General features: G+C 46.3%; 1 protein-coding gene across 2 annotated transcripts in view; it reads left to right on the forward strand.

Moving 5' to 3' along the window:
* The window catches only part of FTO (FTO alpha-ketoglutarate dependent dioxygenase), a 314052-nt gene that overhangs the window by 82288 nt on the left and 217870 nt on the right, over nt 1-13894 (forward strand). For both annotated transcript variants that reach the window (XM_024551436.4, XM_045188382.3), the window contains exon 2: nt 2177-2254. In XM_024551436.4, the coding sequence (XP_024407204.2) occupies nt 2177-2254 (78 nt within the window). The remainder of the gene's footprint in view (nt 1-2176; nt 2255-13894) is intronic.

Consider the following 13894-nt stretch of genomic DNA (forward strand, 5'->3'; position numbering starts at 1 on the left):
ATCGGTGGCTGTATTCCTACTCCCTGTTTTTTTCTCTTTATTCACTGTGAATAATTATGTAAAAGGTCGGGCAGGAATTTGAGTTCGGCCCCAAGGTTGCTCTGGGCTGCTCTGTGGTGGCCGTGGGAGAGAAGGCTGCCCTGCTGGGGTGGGAAGGAGGACGCCCAGGGCCCCCCTGTCCGGGTGACTAGGATCTTCACCGCATCATGACTCAGCTCGCCGGGTCCAGCCTTCGTCTGCCAAGGCGCACCGTTTCCTCGTTCTCATCAAGGAGCTCCATTCAGGGGCTGACAGTCTGTGTGCGCATTTTATCACAGTTTCAGCCAAAACCAGCCCTTTCTGCCATTTCTGGTCTTCTTCGCTTAGAAAATTTCTGTGGTGTATAGATGATTCCCGTGTGTATGCGCATCTGTGTAAACGCACGTATGCCATTTATTTATCATGTACACACACACACCATGTGTGTTTGAATATAAGCCTAGATATTCTTTGAACAATAATCCCTCGGAAGGAGGGTGTCACCTTATAGGCATTTGATTCTGGGTCCCTCCTTCCTTTGCGTGAGCAGAATGGTGACATAGGTTTGCCCGCTATCCGAAAGAAGGGCGTTTCTGTGGAACCCTTTGTGAGCTGAAAGGGTGTAAAGAGAAGAAGCAATTACATTAATGTATATGGAAACATTGTTGAGCATTCCTAGACCCCCCCCCAAATAATCTACTGAGTCATAGCAAGTGGCACATAAAACCGAAAGTAACTCTAGTGTGTAGTAAAAGGAGGAATGATACGATAAATATACATACAGCCCGTATACAGTAGAAATAATGTAAGTACAGTATAGCTTCACTTATTAAAAAGACCGATGTCTCCTTAAATACAAGATAAGGGAACACCACACTGTGCACACACATCCATCCACTCAAGCAATGAGTGGACTTTCTGTTTTATCCATTACTGGACGCCAACTGAAGGAGACCACTTTGCCACTAGTAGAACCATTAGCAACTTTGGCAGCTTTCAAGATCTTGCTCTCTGCGTGTAAATAGTACAAATGGCGAGTGCAGGCCAGTTTAACACACATGATAATGTTATTATTTTGTTCACCACAATGAAAACGCTCACTACATTCAGTTCTATGCTAAGCGTAATACCCTTACGAGCAGTCTTAGGCTTCTCTGATACCTTGGGCACATCTTGCTAACAGAGGCACAAAGTCACTCGAGATACAGCAGGGATGCTCATAGGCAGTTCAAGGTTAAGCTGGCTGGATGCTGAGATGCGGAGTGTGGTTCCCGGGGAAGGAGCCTGTCGGGGACCTCTCCCTGTGGGGTGCTGCTACCTCCATAACAGCTCGCTGCACAGCAGATGCTGAACAGTAGTTTCATTTTCTTTTGGAAAAACAAAAATTCACTTTGGATTTGTTTTGATTAGTGAAAACAGGTGCTCTTGTAATAGGTCTTTGTAGAAGTGAAGTGTCATAAAGCGAACTTTTGGAAAGTGGGGGAAACCTGTATCTGGGAAGACACCGTATTCAAAAATAGCTTCTGCCACTGCTTAAAAAGATTTCTTCATAAAATTGGAAGAGAAAAGAAGCAAAGGTGCTTAACACAGATTTGACAATTATTCTAGAGGTGAAAGATCACTTTTAAAAAGTAATAATGTCAGTGGATGTGATAGCCAATAAAAATTTACAGGATGGATAAAGTATTCCAAATGCCCCGTTGGTACGCACGCGGGCACTCGGAGCGTGGTTTGGTATTTCCAGGGGTGGAGTCACGGAGGGGCTCAGACCCTGCCGTCTCTCCAGCCGGTTTTACAGACAGGAAGACCTGCTCCGGAAACTGTGCTGCATGACGCAGAAGGAGCCTCGTGATGAAAAGGACCCTGATGTTGAAGATACATGTCAGGAGCTAGTTACATTGTTTCATGAGATGTGACAGTGAACAAAATCGTTATTTCTGAGTCCATGCTTTGGACAATGTGTAAGTTTAAGTGTATGTCATTAAATTACTACACTTTATAATTGGCCTTCCACTAGTTTCTATCCAAAAATGTAGACCTTCAAGTTGGCTAAAATTTTTGGTATTTTGGTACTCTCTCATTGGACAAATAAGGGATGGTCTTATATTTTGGGCCACTTTATAGTCAGTCACCTATAACTGTTATTATTTTTATACAGAAACTGAGGCTTCTCGAAGAGCTCGAAGACACTTGGCTTCCTTATCTGACCCCCAAAGATGACGAATTCTATCAGCAGGTAAGGCCTTTTAACACCTTTATCGATTTGTAGTGATTTGTTCTGATCCACCTAAGTTTCCCTGTGAAGCACCTGCTGTCTAGAGAGGTTGCATGAGAAGTGACAGGGTCTGATTTGGTTGTCTCGTGAGTCCTCATCCCCCTCAGAATACATCCCTGACTTCGCCATCAGCTTTCCGCTGGGAGTTCCGTGCTTTGGCACAGGGGCCTGGAGTTTCCCCCCCATTCTTGGCTCTGCTCCTGCTGTTTCTTCCACATCGAATGTCCATTTGCCAGATGGCTAATTCTTCAAGACTTTTTGTAAACATCGCCTCCTTTGTGAGAGTAGCCTCGACTTACGGTCCCTACACGGAGTCCTGCCTGCCCTTTGCTCTGTGCTGCTTGCACCTCGTCAACACCTCTGCGTACCCACCATGCAGGGTTGCAGTTATGGGGTCCTGCGTCTCTCTCCCTGGATTAGTCGGCTCTCTTTCCATCATGAGTGACAAAACCTCAAAGAAACTGTGGAAGAAAAGGGGATTTATCGACCTGCCTGAGATGTCTAGGAGGCCCTGGATGCATCCAGCTTCTCCGAGGATGTTGTCTGTTCCCTGTCTGTCTCTGTTTCGTGGGTGGGACCTCCTGCTGGGGGGGCTCTGCCTGGCAGCAAAGGAGGGCTCTGACAGCCCAAGGTGATGTGGTCTTAAGCATGTGGGGTCTTAGGAGAGCGTAGTGATTTCTGTTTTCCTGGTTCTACTTGATTCTCCCAGCACTGATCTCGTCGGCCTCTTCAGGCTCATAGGCCCAACTCCGAAGCAGCCTTTGTGTTTAGGGGCGTGAGGTGCCCTCGTCTGCCTGGCCTGGTCTGTGGCCCCACTCTTGAAGTAGGGTGGAATGTGGGCAGTCCCCCTCAAACTGCTTCAACTGTGAGTCAGGGGTGGAGGGCTTTCCCCAAGGAGAACCATCTCTTGGGGTCCTGTTACCCCCAAAAGGAGGGGAGGGTAGGCCGAGCAGACGAAAACAGTACGTGTTCACCACTCTTGCGGACGAGAATGTAAGCTCTCAGGGCCTGAGAGCTGGGCCCCAGCATCTTCGTGTGGGCAGCGGCTGGCTCGCACTTTCACGAAGGAAGGAAGAGAGGAGAGGAGCCCCCCCCAGCTGGAGTCCAGGTGTCTTTCTCCCCAGGCCACGGTCCATCCCAGACGCTGTCTCTCACCTGCGTTCTCATCAGATCTTCACTGTCTTTCACCTCATCCCCCTTTGGTGATTGCTCCAGTGTTCCTCCTTATCCCCCTTCCCTAACCCTTAAAGCGACAGTACATTTTCTTGTTGCAATGGAATTTTTCAGTTTCAGTTCACACCCCACGTTATTTTGTATTAGCTTAAGGTGTGCAGTGCATTTTCTCACCAACACGTAACTCGGAGCATGCCAGTCCCCGCCCGGCCCCTGCATTTCCAGCCCCATCCCCCACGTCAGCCACCGTTCCCCACTCGGGATGTTTGTGGTGCCTCTGACCCACCGACCCACCGGCTGTGCCCTCTCAGAGTTCAGGCCTTCCTGCTGCACCCCCTGATGACATGCCTCTTTCTTCTTTCCTCAATGAACTTGTGTGTCATCTGGTCATAACAGCCCACATGCCGCTTCCTGTAGGGCGCTTCCCTGCCACTTCTGCAGCCCAGGGAGTTGTGTCTGCTCCCCATCGTGGGTACCTTTATTAACACTTCTCTCAGTTTGTTAGAGTGGTTTTCTTAATGTCTCCCTCATCCTCTGTGCTATGTGCAGTGCCTGGCACCTAGTAGGTGTTTAATCAGTTTGCTTGAATGAATGAATGCATGAATGAATGAATGCCCACAGTTAATTTAAAAAGCCAGTTCTATAGTAACGTAGTGCAACTTGCATTTTGTTTTCTCACACACACACACACACACACACACACACACACACACACGCACACACAGCTCTCCGGGGAGGCAGCACCTGGAAAGATTTGCAGGATTTCTGCAGAGATGTCACCTCCCAGAGCTGGTAGGGTTTTCTCCTTCGAGCTTCTCCAGTTCTCCCCGTTACCGTCCACGACCACCTATTCTTTTGGAATCAGGAGAAAAAAATACTTTTAAGGAGTACCCTTAAAACAGGCAAACCCAGAAAATGCAATCAGTTCTTAAATCCTTACTGATATTTCCTTCATAGAAGCCTTGCCGTACACGGTCACACAGTTCGTTGTAAAGCGACTGCTGGGCCCGTCCAGCTTTTGTGCTGTGAAGGGAGCGCACGCAGAATTAAACACCCGAGGTTATCAGCCCGCTGTGCGGCGAACCCGCCACACGCTGGCGGATGAAAGCAAACTCAAATGCAGACAGAACAGCGCTCAAGGCTTCTCCCCCAGCTTTCCACGGCCCCGACACCAGGATCTAATCACTTTAAATGCACCTCCTAAGAAGGCTTAGCGCATCAACAAAACCTTAGGAAAGTAACTCTGTTCTCAGAAGAGGCGAAGAGAAAATGCTGTTTAATGACACGGGTACACAGACTGTTCCGACCTGCCATCGGGCCACTGACACAGGCCCTGGCCATGGAAATGCCAGCCCCACTGCCAGAGAAGACTCGGCGGGTCTGTTTAGTGACCCTCCCAGGGAGCCAGGGACTGTGCCTCATGTCTTTAAAAAAAAAAAAAATGAAAAAACTGAGGCCCAGAGAGATTTAAAGCTTCGTTCAAGATTTATAATTGAGAAGTGCCAAGGCCAGGCTTTGAGCCCAGGCTGGCCGGTTCTGGGGTCTGAACTCGGAACTACTCTGCTTTCCCCCCCATCTCTTGGGGCTCCTGGGGTGTCTGTGCTTCCCTCCCCGCCACCGCCCCCACCCCTCCCATCTCCATTCCAACTGTGTACTGGGTGGCACCACTCCATCCATATTAATTACTTACTTATTTAAACAGTTGTAGTTAGCTCCCCCCACCTGTGCCAGGTAATATTATTGGTACTAAAGATGAAGTCACGAAAAGCAGCAAAAGATTCCTGCCCTCTTTGAGCTTATTTCTTGTGGGGCAGGGAGGGGAAAGGGAGTAGAAATTTTTTTAAAAAAATGAATTAAAAAAGACAAAGAAAACTGTCAGAGGGAAGCTGGAGATAAAAAAAAGCCGGCAAGGGGGGTAGGGAATCCCGTGTAGGTGGGGGGCTGCACATGGCGTGGTACGGAAGGCCTCCTGGTGGAGGCGCTTGAACACAGAGCTCGCGGAGGTGTGGGAACAAGCCATGCGGGTACCTGTGGGAAGAATGTTCTGGGAACAGGGAACAGCAGAGCCCCTAAGGTATGTTTGAGGACAGACAGCACCCAAGGCCATCGTACCTGGAGCCAAGTGAGAGCTGGGAGAGCGGAAGGAGATGAGATCACAGAGCAGTGGCCAGACTGTGTAGGAACTTGCTCTCTGCCGAGAGTGCTGGCCGTGACCCCGAGAGATGGGCAGGCACGGGAGGGCTCAGGTGTGGCAGGACATGACCTGCCTTTTACTAAAGCTCCTCTTTACAGGAACCTCGCTGTTCGTTCCCTCCTCCGGGGGCTCGTCCCTTGTCTTATTCTTCAAATTCAAACCTCGCTGCCCAGGACTCCCACCCCTCATTCAGGCTCTGGGCCCTGGCTGTCCCAAGTCTTCACAACCCCTCCGGGTTCCTTCCTCTTTCCAATGCCACCGACGAGATCTCAGGTTAGCCCCTCAGCTATCTCCTTCCACCAGCACAGTTTTATGATTCTCCTCATTGGTGTCCCGCGGGCCCTCCCCAATGCCGTGGAGAATTGCTTCTATAAATATGTCTGACCTATCCCTCCTTGCTTCATATGGGTGACTGGGTCTCTCTTGCCCCTAAGGTCAAGTTCAAACTCCTCAGCATATCCTGAGGCCATTGAGTCTTTACCCTCAGACTACCTGTCTGATTTAACCCTACCTGTCTGTCGCCTGACACCATGTCCAACCTTGAATTCCTATCACACAGAGTTTCTTTCCACACCTGAGCCTGCTGGGCCCTCTCTCCCTCACGCTGCTGTGCCTGTGATGATTCCTGAATCCCCTTTTCTGTCTGCTGAGCATCTACTGTCCCTGACAGACCTTGCTCAAATACTGCTTCTTCTGTGAAGTTACCGGGAAATCCTGCTTGTTGGACTTCCAGAAATGATGAGTCTGACCCCTTCTCACTTCCTCCGCCCGTACCCAGGAGCCAGAGCTCCCATTATCTTTTTCTCTTAGGGTGGCATTGACCTCCTAACTTCTACCCTCACCCCCTACCTTCAGCCCATTTTAACACGGCATCTGCGGTGCTGTTTTTAAGACATGAATCAGCTCCTGACCCTCTCTTGCTAGCCCTTAGTCCCATCGTGTTTGGAGTAAGAGCCCATGACCTTCCATTCACCTACAAAGCCCTGCAGGCCTGGCTCCTAACTGCTGCTGTCCCTGAACTTCCTGCTCCTCCCGCCCTCTCCCCCTGCCCTCACCTCTGGCAGTCTTGCTCTGCCCGGAATAAACCAAGCAGGCTCCTACCCCGAGGCCTTTGCACTCAGTGTTCCCTCAGCTGGAACTCTCCCTGCCCTGGGTATCTGCGGGGCTGTACCCTGGTTTCTTGTGTTCCTGTGTGAGATGTTTCCATCAGAGTGGCCCTCGACCGTCCTGGGTAAAGCAGCGACCTCCACCCCTGCACTCCTGCCCGACTTACTTGGCTTCGTGTTTCTCCAAAGCACTTGGTTCAGTCTTAAATGCTGTGTATTTTACTAAATAAAGAAGCACATACTAAATAATGAAGTAAAATACTATATGTGTAGTGAGCTATACATACTGTGTATTTATACGCTGTATATACAAACACGAGCTCCCAGTTAGCAAGCGTATGGAAGGTTTGCTCGCTCTGTCTTCCCAGGACCTAGTGCTCGGCACAGGGACGAGCTGGATAAACATGTATTTGGTAAATGAAGGTTTTCCAGGTCCCCTTCCTCATTATCTCCTGCTCCCAAAGCAGTGCATTCCTACTTCTACTGCGATGTCTTTTTCTGACTCTCGGTTTATGTTTCTGTCTTGTTAAACTGTGAGATGCTATAAAAGAGGGACTCTTTTTGACAATTTAGACAGTGTCTGGCACATCACGGATATTCGGTACGTTTTAAATAATTTGAAAAAAGGACTACTGAGTGAATGAATGAACGAACATACATCTTTGTATCACTTAGTAGCAAACCAGAGGTTGTCACAAGACCCCAGAGCCACCTGTCGGGATGGCTGCAAAGTCATAAGCGTTTTGCAGTGAAAATTATGTAGAAAATGCAACCGGCATAGTGCAAATTTCTAGAGAATGCAAAATATAAAGCGCTACCAGCAGAATTTATTACCAGCCAGATTAGAAATATGCGCCCATGAATTGGTATATCCTAACACTTTTAAGTGAAGGGCATTTCCCAAGGCACTTGAAGATTTTAAATTTTATTTCCTTCTACTGAAACTCAAGTTCCATTGGGCTTCATTTAGGTGAGCCTCCTGGAAACTGGTTTCTTATTCATTTAACACCATGTCTGACTTCTCTGTATGACGAAATTCTTTCAGGAGCATCCCTTGATACGGGAGCAGAGGGTAGAATTTTTATATTTAAAGTTGGTAGAAAATACAGCCTATGCCCTAGAGAACCTAGAATTCCACATCTTTCAACCACTGATAAAGGCCTGGCATGTATATCTAAAACACCTTTCCAAGTGCTTATTAAGCTGTATAATCGTCACTTATGCCGTAGAATCTTTTGTAGATCTCAAGAAATATCATATGTGACCAGACACTGTTAATACAATTGTGTGGCTGTATACTCCCTGGAAAAATGTTAATAGGATCAAAGGAAAAAAAAATGTTAACATATTTGGAAATCTGCCAAAAGGTGTTCCCAGTTATTGTGTGGTATCTGATGCTCTATATGCACCTGTCCAAAATGGAAAGTGAACTTATTATTTGACAGCATTAATTAATATTAAATCATTTAGTGTTCAGTTCTTTTCCAGAGTTACTTGCTGTTCTCTTTAAAGAAAGATTTAACAAACTCTACGAGCAGGTTTATGTATCTGGCACTAATTCCTTTATTAAATATATATTAAATATATATTTAATATATATTTATATCTGGCACTAATATTAAGAGAGGGCACTGAGGTCTAGGGTTCTTTTCTCTTGCATTTTTTTTGAGATAGTGACAATATTAGCCAACTATTATTATTTGTATTAATATTTCTTACAATCAAATCAAAATTTCCTAGAGCATTGAACAGTATTCCAAGGCAGGTTTTAAAGTACCAGAAGTTATTGTGAAAATGCAGGGTCCTCAGAAACAGTCTCCTGGCAAACAGAGAAATGCCATGAGATTAAGAAAGTTTGACTGCAACGTCTTTTCCCTGATTTTTGTTTTAAAAAAAGTATTTTACATTTCTTTCTGTCAATTTGAAAAATGTGCAGCTATCTAAAGGAGAAAATCGAAATTATGCCCAAGGTTACTCCCCAGAGATGAGTACCATAAACTTTTGGCCATATTTTCCTCCGAATCTTTTTTTCTACGAGCATTTACATAGGTACATTTTTTCTTTTGTATGAAGCTAGGATCCTATTGCCTAATTATCATGATACTAATTTCTTATAAAATAGTAGCTGTTTTACTTATATTTTTCATAAAATAATATAACAATGCTTCCAAGGTATGTTACTTTAGTACTTCATCTTATGAATGATATACCATTTTTCTTTCTAATCTCCTATTGGGCATTTTGGTGTTCAGTTTTAAATCCTTATAAAGCAAGGTTTGATGAATATCCATGTAATCTAGATAAATTTCTCTATTTCCCTATGATAAACTCTTAGAAGTAGAATACCGTATTTTTCAGACTGTAAGACGCACCGGACCATAAGACACACCTAAGTTTTAGAGGAGGACAATAGGAAAGAAAACCCCGCTCTACTGCCCTACCCCCCCCCCCCCCACTCTACCGCCTGCCTCCACAGCGAGCCAGGTAAGCTACATTAGGACTATAAGACGCACCCCCATTTTCCTCCCAAATTTGGGGGGGAGTGCATCTTATAGTCCAAAAAATACGGTAACTAATGAAAAGATGAATATGTGAGGTTTTGATGGATTTTTGTCCAACTGGCTGTAAGCTGGGTTGTATTAATTTGCTTTTCTAAGTGCAGGCTATCAGAATATTTGATTTGTACTCACCAACAATGTGTATTGCTATGACAACATTTTATTTTTTGCAAATTTATTGGACAAAGCTAAATTGAATATAATTTAATATAATTATGTTTATAATTTTTCTGACTTTAGTGCAGTTAATTTTTTCCTATATTGAAGAGCCTTCTATATCAATTGGGGTGAATTTTTCTATTTATATATGTATAGTTTTATAAGTATATATATTTAAATTTAGGATGGTTCTTCATTAAGAACTTTAAGCCCATTTCTGCCATATAGATTGCAAATTTTTTTTCCAGGTAGCGTTTGCTTTTTAGTTTTATAATTTTTTTATGCAAAAGTTAAAATTTTGTATATGCAAATGTATCAGTCCTTCTCTGTGTAACTGGGTATTGATAAACCGTGTGCGGGTACAGTTCACGTACCAGAAAATTCACCTTTTGAAGTTGTACAATTCCAGAATTGTTGGCAGCTTTAGAACATTTCCCGCTCCCCAGAGAGGCCCCTCCTGCCTCTTTGTGTGGTTTTATTTCCCACCTGTCAGCCAAGACGCTCTCTAAGCTGCTTTCTCTTGGTCTCTAAGCTTTTCTTCTTCTACTCTGAGAAAGAAGTCTCAAGAAGGTGTATTTGAGCCAAGTCCTGGGGGTACAATGGAGAACGGAACAGCTGCCACCTCCTTCTTTCAGGAGACCGCTGTCCTGTAGGAGAGATTATTAAACGCATCGTAGTTCGCATACACGCTAGTTCAAAGAAACACAGGATGGGGCACAAGTAGGTTTGTGGTTGTGAGTACGCAAAACACAGCGTTTGTTCCCGTATTATTATGTTTTAGTTATCGTATTGTTTTCCATGGGAGCCACTGCAAACCCACCCATGTGTAGTTACAGAGTGGTGGCTGCTGTGAAAGGTCGGTGAAGAATGGTAACGGCGTGGGGGAGGGTGGGAACTCAGGGGAGGTTTCTTTGAGAAGGAGCCCTGGAGGCTGAGAGGGACCTGGTGAGTAGAGTTGGGGGGGACAGAGCCTGCCTGGAAGGTGAAGCGCTGAGAGGAGAGGCAGATGTGGTCAGTGGGGAAAGGGACATGAGACATCAAGGAAAAAAATTTATTTTGAATACTTTCCTATGTCATTATTGTTGTTTTATTTTTGGAATGCTGTTTTTAACCTCAAGGTATTTACATGGGATACCCCTGTGGTCACATGAATTTCCCAGGCCCTTAGAGTTATGGTCCTCCCGTGTTCTATATATTTCCTATGGTCTCCAGTGCCCTACGTACTAAACTGTTACCAGCGAGCGTGGTCTGTGTGTGTATGTGTGTATCTTTCCGGTCTTCTTCCTCTCTCAGCCCCAAAGCAGTGTGTTCCAAAACAAAAGTTCCTGGGAATTATCGTATCTTAAATTTTCTTTAATATTTTTACATTAAGGAGAATTATAACAGTGGAGTTGTAAAAATGTGGAAAAATTTCCTTCTTAATTATCTGGCTAGTTAGACATGCTTCAAGTATACTAAGCCCTTAGGGACTTGCTCACAGGGTAACCAGTCGAGGAATACAATTAGTTACTGTCCGTGGCTCCAGAATGTTCTGTCTCTTGCTCACTACATTACAGTGCTCCCTTCCTGAGCTGCGTGAACAGAAAGTGCGATATTTCTGTTTCCTTGTTCCCACTGGGATACACGAGGGCCAGAAACTGGAAATTCTGAACACATCCCGACGGCCTCTGTGACCGGCCATAGTAGTATGCCACCACCGCCCTTTGCCCCTTTACATCGCGACTGCACAGCTCAGATGGGAGAGCAAGCCCCGCCTCCTCTGCTCCCCCAGGAAATCCACTTCCCCCCACCTGACCGGACCCTGATTTACTTTTCTGTTGCCCGCTGCCTCATACTGTCTTCCTGCCTTCGCCTTTCTGCATTCTGGATCAGCCAGAACAGGCCAGATAGCGCTGGAGGAACAAACAAGCCTCAAATCTCAGTGGCTTCGCCCAACAGTATTTCTTGTTCATTTTACACATCATTTGTGGGTTGGCAGAGAGTCACTACCCATTAAAGTAGTGACTCAGGAATTCAAGCAGCCACCAGCTGGCTGCGGTGCCAGAGGGAGAAGGATTCTGGAGGGTCTGGCCCTGACGATGAAACGCCCCAGGCTAGAAGTGACAGCCATCATCCCTCATCGAGCAGAAGCAGCGCCACGTTTCATCCAGCACGAGGGGGCCAGGCAGCGTACTCCTCCATTGGGCCCCAGAAGCTGGGCGATGGGGAAGGAATCCAGAACTATCTGGCAAACAGCTCTAATGACCAGCACGTATTCTTAGCTAGTGATTCCTTTTACATTTTCACCGAGAAAAATGGAAGCGCCCCTCTCCCCGCCTCTCAACACCCCCAGGCTTAGTCAGCTGCCTATTATCAAATTTACAGTCCCGTGAATGTGTATCTTTTTTCCCTTCCAGCCTCATCCAGTATAGGAAGTATTTTTTTTCTCCTTTCCAAATGCTTGGGATCATATACTCCTGCCAGTAATAAGTTTTGAGCATAAACCATGGTACCCTACTACAACTGTAGCAGCTGGTTGTCTGGGGTGCGCAACAGCCTTGAGTTTGGGAGCTTCCTGATTTCCTCCGTGTGTATCTCCACCATCGTCAGCTTCGACTCAGCGTCACTGAACGCGCCACCGGGAAGAGATGCCCACGATAGGCTGTCTCGAGGTGAAGCCAAGTGACTCCAGCACACCGTGTGCAGGTTGGCGTCCCAGTACATGCACACATATTTTAGTAAAGCTTGATTTCTTGTTTTTGATTAGCAGTAAAACAGTTCTCTCCCCTCCCCACTTCAACACTAGTGGGTCTGCCTCCCTTTGGGAGACTGCTATGCTAGACACTCAAGGACTGTGCCCCTGTGGCCAGTCACCCCCTCTTGTGCGACGTCAGCTTCCTCCTCTCGTATCATCCCCATGAGCATAGTGACAACAAACTCAAGGGCGCTCTGCTCTCTTCTGCATTTGGGAACCGTGTCCGATTCAGCCTTCTGCTTCACCAACAGTTCTCTGTTTCCATCCCAGTCATAGCAGGACGACTTGACATTTACACGGCCGTCTCCACCTCCTCCCCTTTCATTCCTTGTGAGCCTACGCTCATGGCCACCACTCTGCAGAAATGGCTCTTGGCATTGTCACCAGTGATTTCCATGCTTCCAGATCTAGTGGGTCATGTCTGTCCTCCTCTCGCGTGGCCTCTTAGGGGCAGTTGACATAACTGACGACTCCATCCTTATGGGAATGCTCTCTTGGCTTCTGCATTAATGCGCTGCCTGGTCTCCTTTGCCAGGCCCTCCTCTGCGCCTGAGGAAATGGCTTGGGCTCCCTCCTGTATTTGCTGGTTCCCTAGGAGATCTCATTAATGCCCAGGCCCTTAGAAACCAGCTGTGTGCTGACAGCTCCCACCCCGACTTCCGGAGCCCCGCTTTCAGCCCTGAGCTTCAGGCGTGTGTGCTCACTTGCCGGTTCCACCTGAGGGTTTCATAGGTCTGTGAATGGCTACAGCTCCAAAGCGGAGTTCCCCACTCCCCTCTACTCTTCCACCCTCCATTTCTGTTTTGCCCCCGCCTTCCTTATTTCAACAAATAGTGAACTGTGGATTCATTCATTCAATTCAGAAATTCGGAAGTCATCCATAACTCCTTTCCTTACTTCACCCCTCACATCTAATCCAGAGGCACATCCTTTCGCTCTGCCAATTAAATATGTGTTTTATCTGTCCATTTATCTCTGTCTCTAATCCAGACCATCCTTACGTTTCTCCTGCATGGGTGTAATAGTACCTAATAGGATATTCTACTTTCCTATTAGCCTCTTTCCATTCCCTGCCCGGTATTTTAACTGAGTGATTTTTATCAATGAAAATCAAATTACCGGGACATGGAGAAGGGTATTGGGGGGTGGGGTAAATGGGGATGGACGGAGACTTGACTTGGGGTGCTAATTACACAATTGCAAAATTGTATACCTGATACCTATATAATTTTATTAACCAGTGTCACCCCAATAAATTCAATAATAAGGAAAAAAAAAAGGAAAAGAAAAAACAATCAAATTACTCTTCTCCCTTTGAATCCTCCAGTTCACTTTCAGTCAAATCCAGAGTCCTTACTTTGACCTCCAGGTGTTACCCGTCGTCTGCCCTCCTCCTCTTCCTCATCTTATCTCCCTCTGCCTTTGGCTTTTTTTTCTCTAGTGAAGCTGGCCTTCTTTTGTCTTTGCAGCAGGCTGGTCTCCATCCCTCCTCCCAGGATGCTCTTTCCCTAGTTGGTCCATGACTGGTACCTTCTTTTCCTGAAGATCTCAGCTTACCTGCCAGCTCCTCAGAGAGCGCCTCCTTACTCTACGATTTCCCACTGGTTTGCTTGGGATTACTTTTTCTCACTTATTTATCTGATTTGGTAGAAAGCTCTGTGAAGGCGGGAACCTAAT

Source organism: Desmodus rotundus, chromosome 12 (genome assembly GCF_022682495.2).
Source record: "Desmodus rotundus isolate HL8 chromosome 12, HLdesRot8A.1, whole genome shotgun sequence".
NCBI classification, from domain to species: domain Eukaryota; kingdom Metazoa; phylum Chordata; class Mammalia; order Chiroptera; family Phyllostomidae; genus Desmodus; species Desmodus rotundus.